Source organism: Sinocyclocheilus grahami, unplaced genomic scaffold (assembly GCF_001515645.1).
Source record: "Sinocyclocheilus grahami isolate Dianchi unplaced genomic scaffold, SAMN03320097.WGS_v1.1 scaffold879.1, whole genome shotgun sequence".
NCBI lineage: Eukaryota > Metazoa > Chordata > Actinopteri > Cypriniformes > Cyprinidae > Sinocyclocheilus > Sinocyclocheilus grahami.
This window is the reverse complement of record NW_015506058.1, coordinates 383,855-400,071: the sequence shown is the minus strand read 5'-3', so window position 1 is coordinate 400,071 and position 16,217 is coordinate 383,855. Positions and strand designations below refer to the sequence as shown.

The window sequence follows — 16,217 nt, the reverse complement described above, 5'->3', positions numbered from 1 at the left end:
GATTAAAAAATAAGTGACAAAAAAATAACCAGCGAAGCATTGTAACGCGAGAATGATTCTTCTAATTTTATTAGCCTACATTCAATGTAAATGGTGATTGATAATGGATAGTGCATTTCTGGTATCAAGGTCTCGCTGTTCACTGTCTCTTTGTGAGAGACTTTAGAACAAATGAGCGTAACAGCACACATAAAGAAACATGTAAAAATTCTAAATGTTTTGTTTATTCATAACATGATATAGTTAAGTAACATGACAAGTGAGCTATTTTGCTGAATATTCTCACGACGCAAAAAAAGCATTCAAAACACCGACAGAGTGCACGCATGCATTGTGAAGTCTAGATTAGTGCGCTCTTTTTTTTTTTTACTGCATGATTCAGTCTATTAAAATACATTTACAATGATCACAAATTCAAGACATGGGGGCAGAAAATGTACTGTATATATTTATACCACTTCATATAGTTAATCAATTTCACATGAAGAGCCCTTTTTTTTGTTTTCTCCGAAAATGACTGATTACAAATGTGATATTGATTTTTTTACAACAGTTCAATAAACTAGAAATTAATTAAGAGACTTACGTTTTAGACACCATATTGCCTGTTTTTGCACTATTTCGACAACAAAAATAATTCCAAACAAAGCCCCAGTGCTGTTTTGAGTCTCTGAGCAACATGATGGTGTTTTGTTCCTGAATGAATCAAACATTTAAATGATTCATTTCAATCGCAATGACTCCCTTATTAACAGTGACTTGCTGCCACCTATTGGCGGTTTTAATTTCACATTTAAAGTACCTTTTTATTATTTAAATCATTTCAAATATCAGTATTCAACGTTTTGTTTAATATATTAAAACATTATTTATGCTTTTGTAAGAATAGGCCTTTGTAAAGGTAAATAAAAGTATGCAGATTTAAGTATGTAAAAGCTGATAAAACACTGATGAAAATATTGCTTCAGAATAAATTGTTTACACCACTAAAAATCTTGGTGATGCGGTGCTTTTGTGGGGATATTTTGAATGGAATATTGTCTTCTGATATGAAAAGTTCACTGTATATCTTAGTAATAAATATAATTTATGACAGTGATGATATTTTGTTTTCTTTTTACGTTAAACACATTAAATATTACATGTATGTAATATAATGTGTACTTCCATTACAGGTTTAGGTCTTAAATTTCATATAAGGTGGTATTAAAAAGGTCTTAAAAAGTCTTAAATTTAACTTGTTCATGTCTGTAGAAACCCTGTATTTAGCTTAATTGATACTTAGTGTTAAATTAAAGGGGTCATATGATGCGATTTCAAGTTTTCCTTTCTCTTTGGAGTGTTACAAGCTGTTTGTGCATAGATAAGATCCCTGAAGTTGCAAAGACTAAAGTCTCAAAACCAAAGAGATATTCTTTATCAAAGTTAAGACTCTGCCACGCCCCCCTAAAGCGGCTCGTTCTAACACGCCCCCACATATCTAGGTCACAAACCCATATTTCCCATATTTAATTTAGCTTAGAGGAAGATTTTTAATAAAAAATTTCTTTTTTGGTCTATATGTCTGTCATACTAACCTAATGTTTAACTCCAGATGACTTGGAATATAGTAGAAGAGACATATGGGCCAATTTTATTGTGCTTTTTCAAATTTTGGAGCTTGATTGCACACATTCCCATTTACATTTATTCATATGGCATTTTCTTTTTATGTTCCACAGAAGAATGAAAGTCATGGGTTTTGCAGCAACATCAGGGTAAATAAATGGTGTTTTAGGTGAACTTTTTCTAGGGTTATACCACTGAATGAAATTGCAAGGAGTGTTTGTTTGGTTGAGGAGAGTTTAGTTTCTTGGCAAAGTGGTGTTTTAAAAGCAGGAGCCGGTTGAGTTTTCTCTGTGTTGGCAGTGATTAGCGGTCCCAGGCATTCCCTCGTCTGAAACCTCATCCCGGACAGGTGGTATGACCTCTCCTTCATTTGAAGACATTCCAGGCAGGGCTGCAGGGGTTAGGATTACCCTTCATCGGACACATGCAAGGCCGGTCTGGGCCTCAGTGGGTGTCTGTGATCATAGAGATGTACATTAGGCCTGTCCCGGTCAGTGTCACGCACATGCTCCTCTCAGATGTTTGATCTGCTTGTGACATCTCTGCATGCCAAGTTACTCAAACATGCTGATGCAACACTGGCTTGACTCATCTGTTTTACCTTTTTTACTCGCATAGTCCACACATGCCTTATTGATTAAATATTACCTCAGATGTCTCACAAACATGATGATATCTTATTATCATCCTGTATCACACATGGAGCTTTAATCTAACACATGCATGCTCACTTCCTGCTAGTCTGTCTGAACCTCTGCTGACCTCTTGGGTGAGCGCTATTTGTGGGCTCCAGCTCCATTACGGGGTCACAAACTGGCAGCTCTTGGGATCAACTGGCAGCCACCCTGCAGTAATTGTTTTCAAGCTGTGCTGCTGCACAAACAAACATATGGGCGCACGTAGGGCCATGTCTAGGACACCCACATGGTTACAGTCTTATTACACCCTTTCTGGAGCCCAGGTGTCTCTCTACACACCACGGCTCACTGCTGTTAAAAGAATTGCCCTCACAGCTCAATGTGTATCTTCAAGGCCAAAATTATTATCAGCACAGAAGCTGTGTATGATGTTCACTTATATTTTTTTTTATAAAGTTTTTTTTAAAGCCTTCTATTGGTGCAGATTAGCTATTTTATGTCAGCTAAGGTTATATTTTATAGTGTCCCTAAATGAATAAATAAATATGCTATAATAATAATAATACAAATATAATAATGATAACAATACAACCTGTATTTATAAATAGCCTTAAAATAACATCATCATTATTATTATCATCATCATCAGTGGTAATTTGTACTTTCCAAATAGTAATATTAATTATAATGTCATAATGTAGTTATGTATACATTATTATTAATAATAATAATAATGTATAAATTGTATAAATCTATTATATTTATAAATATTATTGTAATTATTATTATTAGTGTCTTTGACTTACTGTTAAGCAGCACTGCTTCAGCCATACAAATTTTTACAGATGTTATTTGGCTGTTGCACCATGTCTCACATCTTTATTTTTACATTCCAAGTGTTGCATTTTTAATATTGTGTGTCAAGTTAAAAGTAGTCCATACTATTCAAAAGTCTTGAGACCATTGTTCCATTCCTTTGCACTTCTTGTAGCAGCTAGAATATACCTCCCCTAAGAAGCTTGTCCAATTGGGGTCAGGTAAACATGAAACCAGCCTTATTTTACAGGGCTTCCTTAACACAGATTAGTCGACTAGTCTTTCAGACAACTCTCTAGTCCAGGGCTGTCCAAACTCGGTCCTGGAGGGCCGGTGTCCTGCAGAGTTTAGCTCCAACTTGCCTCAACACACCTGACTGGAAGATTCTATGCCTAGTAAGAGCTTGATTAGCTGGTTCAGGTGTGTTTAATTAGGGTTGGAGCTAAACTCTGCAGGACACCGGCCCTCCAGGACCGAGTTTGGACAGTCCTGCTCTAGTCATCTTAAAAATATTTAGTTTTGCACATCCCCATCGAAAGGGGTGGCTTCATTTGTGTCTGTCATTTTCGTTTCCCCACAGAGGTCACCTGATCTAGCCTTTGGTTCTGTGGTTGCATTTCCCTTCCAGAGAAATTAGTGTTTGTTCTTTCTGGTACATTTTTCAAGTCTTTCTTATGAAATACTATAGCAATACATTTATTTAGCGAGAGATACTACCTTTTTGTGGGGGTTTATTCATCCCCTTGTCTCTTGACATTTTAACCGACCTTTCTGTCATTTCAGGGTTTGATTAGTATCTGTTTTTTCCCCCTCGCAGAGCATGTTAGGTAACATCCTTTGCATGTACGCTGTCATTGCTGACGCTGCTCTTCAATCTAGAGGATATTTGGAGTGAAAGATGAGTTCAATTGAGGATGATGGACACGCTGAACTCTGCAGAAATAACATTAGTGTTAAAATGAGTTTCTGCAGAGGTTATGTAACAGGACTTTTTGAAGGACTTTGTCAGGACAGATGTGATTTTCACGCTAGATTTCAGATGACATACTCACACTTAACTAAATGTTCCCTTGCCCGAACACCTCAGGGAGGGGGGCTTTATATACTGCTGATATATTTAGCAGGAGATCACAGTAATTAGGTTCCTGAGCAAGTGTTAAATGTTTTGCCTTCTCAATGGACTAGAGACTCTCTAGTTTGTTTTGCTGTTACTTTGCCAATCTACAGTACATTCATCCACATAGAGAAGTAGTCTTAAAGGGGTCATATGATGCTGCTAAAAATAACATTATTTTGTGTATTTGGTGTAATGAAATGTGTTTGTGGTTTAAGGTTAAAAAACACATTATTTTCCGCATACTGTACATTATTGTTTCTTCTCTATGCCCTGCCTTTGTGCTGTGATTGGCCAGCTATCCAGTGCGTTGTGATTGGCCGAATACCTCAAGCGTGTGACGGAAATGTTACGCCCCTTACCATATTGTGATGATTCCTCTTTTGGAAGGCCAAACAAAGTAGTTTCGCTTTCACAACGAAACACAGCGTCACACGGTGGCCTTGAGTGAGCAGAGGCCGGGGGCTAGAGTTAGCGACGGCCAGCTAGAGTGAGCGGAGGCCGGCTTGAGTAAGCGGCGGCCGGTGGGCTTAAGTAAGCGGCGGCAAGCAGGCTTGTGGCAACCACATGTGACGACCTCGGGCTGGACTCCGCTTCGTCCACGGTGAAAGCCGATCCGGATCCAAAGTTGTAGTATTTCCTCAGCGACCAGCACGGATCAGCTCCAGGCATGACGAAGCGGATATCGTCCTCTTTTGGAAGGCCAAACAAAGTAGTTTCGATTTCACAACGAATCACACAGTGCCTTCACGACATGGCGGCGGCAACAACAATACTATAGCGAGAATAAAAGTTACGCCTTCTTTCTTTGCGTGAACATTTGGGTGGCGTTATGCAAATCTTCCCACATAGTGACGTAGACATGTGGGGGCGTGTTAGAACGAGCTGTTTTAGGTAGGCGTGGCAGACTCTTAACTTTTATAAAGAATATCTCTTTGGATTTGAGACTTTAGTCTTTGCAACTTTACAGATCTTCTTTATGCACCAAGAGCTTGTAACACTCCAAAGAGAAAGGAAAAATTGAAATCGCATCATGTGACCCCTGTAATTTAAAAGGATTCAGACCAGACATAATTCGAATTTTTTTCTAGAAAAAGCACATGGACAATTTAATTAATTTACATGACATTTCCAGGTCTAAAAGTGATATTTTCTTATATCCATTTTTTAAGTAACTGTAGCCCTGGTTCATCTAGAAAGAAAGAAATTGCTTGATTTTTAGTTGTTTTAACTTAATTTAATGCTTGTGTAATGCTTAATTTAATGTCTTATTTCAAATAATTCATGTCGTCTTGAGGCCCCCTTAAATGTTTGCTGAGGCTGAAAACTGCTGGTTTAGACACCTTTAAAGATTACATTGTTTTTATTTGATTAAATTTGTTTTTATTTTTTAATTTAATTTAATTTTTTCTGTAATAATTGCCAATGTGCCCAAGATGCTATTAATGGAGCTTACATTCAGGTTTCCCATAATCATGGAAAACCTAAAATATTAATGGATTTTGTAAAAATATAAATTCCCAGGCCTTAAAAATTAATTAAAAAATTAATATAGTGTTAAAATCATGTAAAGTTGATGCTCTACATGGAGCCTTGGGAAGCTGAATCCTCACTGAGCTGCAATTAAAGTCTCTTTTGATTCTTTTTGTATGCCAATAAATATATTTCTTTCAAATCTATTAATTAAAATAATTGGTACCCAAAATGCAAATGGAACAACCTCTATTCAATTACTGTAAAAAATAATTGTGCAATCATGAACAACTAGAAAGAGTATAGAAATACTTTGCTTCAAAAAAGGGTGGCAACCCTGTATGTTGCCTTTTACCAGAGAATTAGTTTAACAAAGGTTTTCTAAAGCTTTTAAATGGTTATCATAATTCTGCATAGCATTCCTGCAAATTAAGTCAAATAAATGTATCTGCAGCCTTCCATATGAAATCAAGACTAGTTCAGTGAGAATTCTCAGCTCTGAAAACACTATTGAGTTCTTTCCAGTGGTGAGAATAAAGGGCTTTGAGAGGCTATTCCATCTGCTGGTTTTGAGAGATATCTGTGATCCTCACTGTTCACTGGCCTTTTACTCTCCCCAGAGAGAAGCCGTGATTTGCACATAGCTGGTATGAACAGGCGCAGGTGAACGCCGAGGCAGTGAATCTGTACGGGATGCAATTAAAATTCCTGAAATAAATCTCCTTCGCCGCTGCATTGACAGTCAGTGGATGATGCTGGTTGATGAGGTTTAAATAACACTGATACACAGAGATTAAAATAGACAACTATTTTTGAAATTCAGATGCTAGCGGCGCACAATTTACACATTTGTAATGCAAATATTGGTGTTATTGAACAAGGTTATTTTCAAATTCGTCTGTGTGGTGTTAATTTAGTCATGAGTCCTGGGAAAAACTGAAGTGCTGCCACTATTGGCCCAGTCGGCTGATCCAGAGTGACATCAGGGCGGGCTGACCTCTGACCTTGAGTCCTGACATGTTCTTTCTGTGTCTCGCTCTGGTCAACCGTACAGCAAAACTGTCAGCCAGAACTGATTAATGAAGCTTAGCGAAGGTCTAAATGATCAATTAATAGACAAGGAGGACCGCCAGGCTTTTTGTCAGTAATGTTTTCTGACAAGTGCTTCCACTCGTTGGTATGTTGATATGTGATCGTTCCCAAAATACACTCAGTGTTGCTCTGAAGGTGACCTAGAACGCATCGAATCCCTCAGTTCTTGCTTTCAAAAAGCAGTTGTTTCCCTTACAGGGTTTGTTTGCTCTGAGAGAGAGATGCAAAGAATTATGAGCTTCCTGGTTATAAGCTTTCTCCCTGAGATTGAATCTTGTGAAAAAGGTTGATTGCTTGAGCACATGAGCAACAATATAATCTAGTATAACACTGTCCTCTACAGGCAGCAGTGTGCAGAACACCATACAGTTCAATTACAGCTGTTCAAAGGTGAAATCAAAGTTTATAACTTATTGTGCAAGTTATTTCGAAAAAAGAGAGTCTTTGCAATCTTTTAATCACAATGTGACATCACCAATCCCTTTTTCTTTTTCAACCCTTCCCAGCCACCCGCCGAAGTCCACTTTTCTCAATTCAGTCAATTACCAATAGATAAACTCTCATTTAGAATAAATACAATTTTGCATTGCTTTTTTCTTGTTGAATATTCTGTTTTACTCCAACAAAAGTCAAATAGTGAAAGTGTGCGGTCAGTAATTGTTAAAAATCTTTAAATAAATTAATTTTTATAAGTTAATAGTTTAGTTCAGCAGGGGTACATTAAATTAATTAACGATGTAATTTTAAAAAATGCTGTTCTTTTGGATTTTCTTTTTTACAATCAAATCATCTTGAAAAAATGCATCAGTCGCCATAAAACTATTAAGCAGCAAAACTGTCTTCAGCGTTAATAATAATAAGAAATATTTCTTGAGCACCAAATCAGCATATTAGAATGATTTATGAGTTATGGATAGTAAAAATTCAGCTTTATTGTTTTACTGTTACTTTTATTTTAATAAATGCTGCCTTGGTGAGCATAATATACTTTTTTTTTTTTTAAAGCATTACAGAATATTTTTAAAACCAACCCCAAACCTTTGAACAGTATTGTAGTATTTTATATATACTTGATTTTTTTTTTTGTTACCTGACACATTTATGAATGTAATTGCAGGCAGCATTGTATTATCCAATCAGAAATGCTGAAAGCAGCTTTCTGCCAATGAGATACATTTGAGACCACACTAGCTGTTTGTCCTAACAGTGGAGGACAGTTATGGAGACCGTTGTTATTTTTACAAATCCATTTGATGCTGCTAGTGATGCAGAAATTGCTCACAGCAGCGTTTAATGAGTCCAGCGTGACTCATTTTCTTATGAGCAACATCATTGTCCAGAGTCTATTTTTGTGAGGTGAACTGGTGATTAAATAAAGAAGAGAAGAGAGTCTGTGCCTCTCTGAGGGCCCTTGTCTATTTCTGCAAGCTGTGAGGGGAATATGTAGCCGCATATTTTGGAAGTCCCATTAAAAGCGATGCTCAGTCCTGAAGTTTTAGTCTGAAGAGAATCATAGCTGACATGAAGAGATCCTGTTTTCGTGATGGACCTTTTCTGTGGCAACCCATTCTGAGGTGTTTTTTCTGTCCCCGGTGCACAGATGTGAAGGGGCCGCCCAGCCACCACTTCTCCTGCGGCCAGTCGCCGTTCACGGAGCCCTGCGCTTGGGAGAGGAAGTACTGCATCCTGACCGATAGCCAGCTCATCCTGCTCAACAAGGAGGAAGAGGTAAGAGCGCTCCTTCCCTGTGCTTTATCCCCTCATTCTTCTCTCTTCCTCTCCATCAGAATGGAGAGCGAAGGACAGTTAAATGAAGACACGCAGATGATGTTCGTGCTTTGTTGTACATTTCCCCTTGTGAGGGTTAAATGCGTCCTTTGCAGATGTAATTTTGATTCGGATGGGATTAGTTTTCCAGACAGTTACGTCTGTGATTCGAATAAAATCACAAAGTAAATTTACCTGACCTCCTTAAAGGGTCAGTTGTTTTTGAAAAATGAAAATTCCGTCGTCATTTACTCACTCTCATGTTGTTGTTTTTCTGCAGAACTAAAAAGAAGATATTTTAAAGAATGTTGGTAAAAACTGTTGATGGAAGTCAAAGGGGACCAGAAACAGTTTGGTTAGCAACATTTTTGTAAATATCTTCTTTTGTGTTTAGCAGAAGATAGAAATTCATGCAGGTTTGGAACAACTTGAGGGTGAACTATTTTGTGTGAACTATCCCTTTAAGGAAAACTAGTCCCATCCAAATTGGTCTTGATAGTTAAAGAGCCTCATTTTGCACAGTTTAATGATTTGTTCTCCTCTTTAATGAGTTCCAGCACATTACTCTTGCTGTGCAAGCCAGTCGATTTCATCTTGAGGTTATGAAAGGGAATAATCAATTCACTTAATGTATTGAAATGGTTTCTGATTGACGGATTGCTTTCAGATTCGTTTAAACGGTTCGTTAATTAGTAGCGCTGTCAGGAAAAGGGGCTTTCTGGCCCACTGTTAGAATGTGTACCCCTGTGACCTCCACCCACTGACCTCTGACCTCTGACTTGTTCCCAGATGCCATCTGAGGTCCGTGAAAGCCCCACAGCATCCTCATCAAAGGGTCGCAGCCTGAGAAGGACAGTTAGTGTGCCCTCTGAAGGACAGTTCCCAGAGTATCCACCAGAGGGAACCTCCATGTTAGGTAAGATTTACAGTATGTGGTGTTTCTGTTATGATAGCAAAACTACTATTTATGCTCTCTGTCTGGCAAAATAACCACAGGGATATTCAAGAGGAAACTTGAATTTTGATAGGGTTATCAGATAATATTAGTGATGTTTATTTTTTTGTTTGTCATTCTTAATTCCGTCTATTTTTACATTTTAGATTATATAACACTCAAAGTTTATTTTTAATTTAACAATAACATTTAATAACATTTAATAATTTGTTAAAATAGTTAAAAATGATTTACATCAAATAAAGATTCTTTCATGTTTTTAATTAATATTGTCAAAATTTACTGTAACATTTCAAATAGTTTACATTTTTATGTTTGTGGTGCAAGAATAATGTAGACTTTTAATATCAGCCATGTATCAAAATAATTATCAGTTGAAGCTATTAAAAATTTAATAATACTGTTAAATGTCATTTTTATCAAATAAAGTTTCTTTCAGATTTTTTGTCAATATTGTGATGCCAATATTCACTGTAGCACTTTAAGTAATTATTGACTTAATTTATTAATAATACTGATAAATGTTTTATTTTTTTTTTCTATTAATATTGTGCCCAGTGTTCACTGTAGCATTAAAAATATATAATTTAACATTTTTAATGTACAAAAATAGTATAGAGATTTAATATCAGATATTTATCAGTTATCGGATATAAAATCAAACTAATTGCCAGCTTAAGCTTTAAGCCATGATTTATTTTTTTATTTATCAGTTTAATTTTTATAAGTATATTTATTTCTAGTTATGCTCAGCCTCAGACTAATTTTTTTTATCCACTAGAAACTTATCTTTTGCAGTCTCTTTAAAATGATTTTAATCATCTTTATCCAGTAATCATGAACAATTGGAAAGATCATTGTTCAAAAGATGATGAATTGCTGATTCAAACAGTAGCAGGACCTCTAGTTACTTTGGACAGAAGCTTTTTTGCTCTGTCTATTGGGTTTCAAAGATGAAGCTTATACCAGGGGATCAAATGGCACTCTTTTAGCATTTTCTGTAGCTTTAACATGTTGTTAAGCAAGCACGCTCACACTGCAGCTTATAGCATACGGATTTGTGTGCTAGCAGGCAGAGCATTAGGTGAATCATGAATGAAATCACGTCAGTAGGTGCATTTGAAACATCGGAGCCATTACTCATGAATCCACTGCCACAAGCACGAAGGATCAGGATAACAAAGCAGTGGATTTAACCACAACACCACAGGCTGGGCTTTGAAAAACACCAGATTGGGGGCGGAAATATGCATGCTATAAACTGCAGAATATTTCACAAAACAAAGATCAGTTTTGTATCAAATGCATAATTATTCGCATATATACACACCGCCCTCATTGTTACAACATGAGACTGTTTAGTCTTGCTTTTTTTCAGAGTTTATTCACTCTCACGTTGTTACTAACTTGTATGACTGACTGGCTTCTGTGAAACATAAAATAAGATATTTTGAAAAATATTGTCTGCTTTTGTTCATATAATGAAAGTCAATAGGGTCCAAAACAACACTGGACCACAATGAGTTTCATTATATGAACAGAAAAGGATACTTTTGAAAATGTCTTATTTTGTGTTCAACAGAAGAAAGTTAAACAAGCTTTTAATGGCAAGAGGATATGTTAATGATGACAAAATGTACATTTTTGGGTGAACTATCCCTTTAATCCAAGCTGACACAGATGGGACGCTCCCTATCCAGAATTTTCAAAGTTGTTCTGAAAACAGGTTAATCATCTGATTCACCTCTCCATATCCACACCTTTTTCTCATAATGATTCATTATGTTTGGGTACGTTTGATCTCGCGACCTCTGTGGGCCGGGCAAGCTTGTGCGAGAAGGAGTATAGAGGAATGTAATTTTGCAGAACAAAACTCACTGTTGTTACTTTGTTAGTTTTCTCTTTCTCTCCGGACAGCGTTTCGTTCCCCCTCAGGCCTAGGGGGGGCAATAACTGAAGCTGCCCTCTGACTGGTCTCGCATTCAGTGCCAGTACGTGCGGGGGTGCGGACACTGACCCAGTGGGCTGGTTGCTAAAGGCAGCGGTCAGAGAAATGCACAAATCTCTGTGACTAAGAGAGTCATTCATTCTCCAGACCCTCCTAAGCTGCACCGCCACAGATTCAGAGAAGAAGAAGAGGGTTATTTATATGTTAATGTTCGCTCTGTTCGACAATGAGACACTCCGCAGCCAGGGTGGTGAGGGAGAGTCCAGGATTTCTATGGCCATTCAGAACAGGTTGAGTCTCTAGAGGCTGTTAGATGCACAGCCACAAAGAATTTAGTGAGATCATATGTGGTTTTCAGTTTGTATGCTTTCGATCTGTGAGTCATACATATTTTTTTTTCTGTTGTTGCAATGAGGAGAGATGTATCACTTATTGAAGCTCCGTCTTTCTCACGGTTGTCAAGACAATGAGGTTCTGACTTCTCTCACATAGCAAACAGAGCTATTTATGTACTTGCAATTAGGTTTGAATTGTGGATGTTCCTTCCACACAAAATCTGGTTTAAAAGATCAGATTCTTCTGCTGAACACAAAATTAATATATTTTTAAGAATGTTTCAGCTGTTTTTGTCCATACAATGAAAGAGGTCAAAAATAACATTAAACCCTTTGGCTCTGAGACATATTTTAAAAATGTCTTCTATTGGTTTCCACAGAAAACGTAAGTCATACACATTAGGATCTAAATGATATGAGTAAATGTTGGCAATTTTCATTTTTAGGTTAACTATCCCTAAAAATGCAATATTTGAAATGGCAATGTTCTCTTTAACCTCTTTGCTAGTAGTAATGAAGCATTTAATCGAGACTAAAATAGAATAATGGAGATCTATTTTGGTAGATGAAATGCATCGCATTCTATTGTTGCACTAAAGAATATGTCCAATTGATTTAGCTATTTATACATGTTGAGGTGAGGAAGATGACTCCGCTTTACAGAATCCACTAATATCGGTCCCCAAGTCTGTGTTTCCCCCCTGAGGTCTTTGTGCAACATATTTTAGTGTTTTGTTGAAACAAATAAAAAAAGGATGAAAATAGTTCAGAGAGCAGTGTCATGGGGCATGCTGTCCTGAGAAATTCACATTTTACGTGGTGGGCGAGGCAGATCAAAATAACTTCCTGGCATATTTGGGGCAAGGAAAAACTGCTACTAGTGTGTTGATAGCAGAATGTTGTTGTTATACTCGTTGGAAGAAGGAACAAAGTTCAAGGCTATATGTATCAGATCTATCTGGATGGCCATTATAGGAGTTGTTATTATCAGCTCTTTCCTACAGTTTTCTCAGTGCATTATAGATGCACATAATTCTACTTGTTTGCTTTGGCCGTTTGGATGCTGCAGTGTAATTTTCAGTTTCTCTGCATCTTGAATTTTAGATGAAAATCATTGTAATATTTGTACTGCAACTGTTTGTTTTTTTCTGGCACTTATTGTATACTGAATTGCGATTGTCATCTTGAGACCTTCATCTGAAGTTGCATTTTGGATTTTTCTCCTTAAATATGTTTTAGGAAGCCACTGTTTCCAAAAAGTAATGATGTTTATGCATATGTTGTTTTGGGGTGAATTTTAGAGAAGTGTAAAACTGCAAAACTGTTTAGGGTTACAAAATTTCACATTTTCAAAATACAGCGATATGATTAAACTGTCTCGATGCTTTCCTAGCTAGTTAGAAGGCTGAAATTCTGATATGTTAATCTCAGAGCTTTCCTCTGTCATCCTGTAATATTCCTCCACCTCGCAGACTCCCCTATAAAGTAACTCTAAATATGTAGTTATAAGCTTGCAGTGCAATTGCTTTGACCTCTATAAAAGCTTTTTCAGTGCGCTAGAAGACAGAAGCTTTAGCCTGTTCCTCTCAGAGCAACCATCTTGCACTCTATAATAAAGTCTAATCCAGCTATGATTTACTGAATTGGCTTGGTTGTGTGAATAACATTACAAATTGTTGACTGTTAAGTATGCATTTCTGCAACATTCAGATTCTATAGTGTCTCATATTTTATTTTTTTCAATGTTGCAGTATTTTTATCACTAATTATCTTAAGAATTAGGGGGACACTACAGATCAAATACCTGAAGATTGCCAAATTTGATCTAAAACCTCATGTTGTCAGTCGGCAGTGACCATATTGTGTGACTTTGGCATGCTGGGAGATTGAAATTACAAATATTTCCTTGCCAGACTTGTTGCTATGATACATTTCACAGTGTGAGCTGCTGTTATATGTAGCTTCAACCCATGTTAAGTGGAAAAATAAGCATTACTTCATTGATTTAAACAGCGGTTTACATTAAACAACAGTTAAATGATAATCTATAGCATTTTAACACTGCAAACAAATTTTGCAAATGATTTATCTTAAATAAAACTATGGCAAGAAATGGCATTCAACACAATGCTAACGCTCAGAAAAATAAATTGAATTGTGCATCCAGCTGCCTCACTTCCCCATTCATTCCACTGTATTGTTCTGCAGCAGTGAGGGTTTCCTGTTCTTTCTCACACATGCAACAGGTGGATGTCTGTCTTCAGTGTAACACAATGAATGAAATAGTGCAGCCATATTTTTATATTTCTGTTCTGTATATTATTTAGCAGGATCTGTAGCCTACTATATTGAGTCATTGGCACGTCTGTATTAAAGCCATAGTTTTATTTATTTCTTCTTTTTTTCTGGTAACCATCATATTCAAAGCCTATTTGGCTTTTTCTTCGGTAGAACGACATAATTGCCAGTAAATGACTGAACTTTCATTTTGGGTGAAATACCTTCAAAACCAGGGATTTAGCTTGTCAACGTGCTTGATTTATTGGATAAATTTTCCTGGTAATGTAATGTCTGAAGATGGACAGTGTGCAATCGTCTGTAGATAAAAGGATCCTCGGAGAGGACAGCCATTGTTGTGCTCTTTTCAGTAGACTGACAGAGAGAAAAGCGGAGTGGGTTTGTCTGACTGACTGGATCGAGCTCAGGCTTTGCTGCATTCCTCAGTGTATCGACTGCGTGAAGGGGTGTGAGAGACTTCACTTATTAAACACCGGCTCGGCTCAAATCATCTGCTCTCTGGGCTTGTTTCGTTTTGTATTTGCGGAGGGATGTGACTATAACTGATTGCGGGATCGATATCAGCCATGCAGTTTATAGGTATGTTTTTCGCATCGCTTCAACTGTTGTGGAGCCACACGGCAGTAACTTAGTTGTGGGAGTTTTAATTGATATTACGTTACGTACAAATTTGAGACTTTGGTCTACTACTGAGTAGTATTATAGTGTTGGGTATTAGTGCTATTTCAAATACTAATACAGCCATATGATGATGTAGTGTGTATGTTGTCTGAAGTTGAAACGGTTGGAATCGATAAACTGTTCTTCTTAATTTCATGACGTGTACGTTTCCTAAACTTGTGTTTCCCGCCGTTTCGGACGAAATCAAAATTAAAATACTCTGAATCTAGTGTCTGAAACATACAGCGTGACTAGTGTAGTCCGATTCCCCAAGAATGACTCTTTGATTCACTACTATAAAGAACCGACTCCTAAAACGCTGCCCAACCGAAGTAGACCGATTCCCGTGCAAATGACTCTTTTGAGTCGGTTCATTTTAGTGAATCAAAATATGATACACTAAATGAATAATTCGGAGTTGTTGCTAATTGAAACGCGTGCAATTATTTATATCGTCGTGTTTTAAACCGAGAATTGCTGCTGTTTGTGTTGTACTTAACTGTCGTGGTACTTTAATCGATCATTTTTTATAAAGAAAAATAAATGAATTCAATTTGAAGTAGGCTACTAAAAGAATCGTTCATGGAACCGGATTCGGAAGGATTCCCATTCCTCATTTTTCAGGGCGCTGGTTTTAAAAGTGGACGTTTTCCTTTGTCCGGTTTAATTAAAGCCTAATTTAGATTAACAATGGCTCGTTGTCATCGTGCCTTTAACATTATGTAGAAGAAAGCATCGATTCTTCCGCTTGCCTGCCCCCCTATCCTTCATTAACGGTCACCCCTCCTGGCGTCCACTGCTGTTATTTATTTATTTATTTGCCGTTTTAATGTCATCTATCCTATTGTGCTCATGTAATAAAGGGGAGAGGGATGCTTCCATTGAATTAATCAGTTAATAATTAATAAGATAATCTGATGTTCCTATTTTATTAATTTAAGGCCATTTTAGTCATGAATAGCAATACTGTTGTATGTGGGTGTATAAAAGCAACTATTCTGCAGTAAAAAATAATGTATTTATTAGATTTTATTATTTATATGTATGGAAAGGCTAGATTACAGAGAGCATTAATAAGATTACAAATAAACTATGAAAATGCAGAGATTGCTTTCTGAGACCTTTCTGTCAAGAGACCTTCCAGTAGTTTTGCATGCCAAAAAGAAAACACATGAGTGCCATTGCCATGAGTTTTCAATTATAAATATCAATCAAACTCACTTGGGATTTGAGAGTCCTAAAGCATATTGAAGTAGGCTGATTTGCCATGGAAAAATTGTTTGGATGTAAACTCCTGCTTGGCATCATTCAATCTTTGTTGTCCTTTGCCCTGCCCCCATCTGACAAGATTTATTTACACTGTCAGGCCTGAAACTTGCTTTGTGACTCTGAATACCTTCAAATAGCATCGTCTAAAATGCGGTCGTCACATACATTTGCTCTATTGTGCATGTAGGTGTAAGTGTTTCATATATAAGTGGAAAGGAAGTGTGTAAGTACATCTTATGACCCC

At 37.0% G+C, this 16,217-nt stretch overlaps 1 protein-coding gene across 1 annotated transcript in view; it reads left to right on the top strand.

Annotated features, from left to right (window-relative positions):
• Positions 1–16,217, top strand: part of LOC107563585 (ras GTPase-activating protein nGAP-like) — a 59,053-nt gene that overhangs the window by 9,075 nt on the left and 33,761 nt on the right. Inside the window, exons 2-3 of the mRNA XM_016248474.1 lie at positions 8,342–8,469; positions 9,298–9,424. Coding sequence (XP_016103960.1) covers positions 8,342–8,469; positions 9,298–9,424 — 255 coding nt within the window. The remainder of the gene's footprint in view (positions 1–8,341; positions 8,470–9,297; positions 9,425–16,217) is intronic.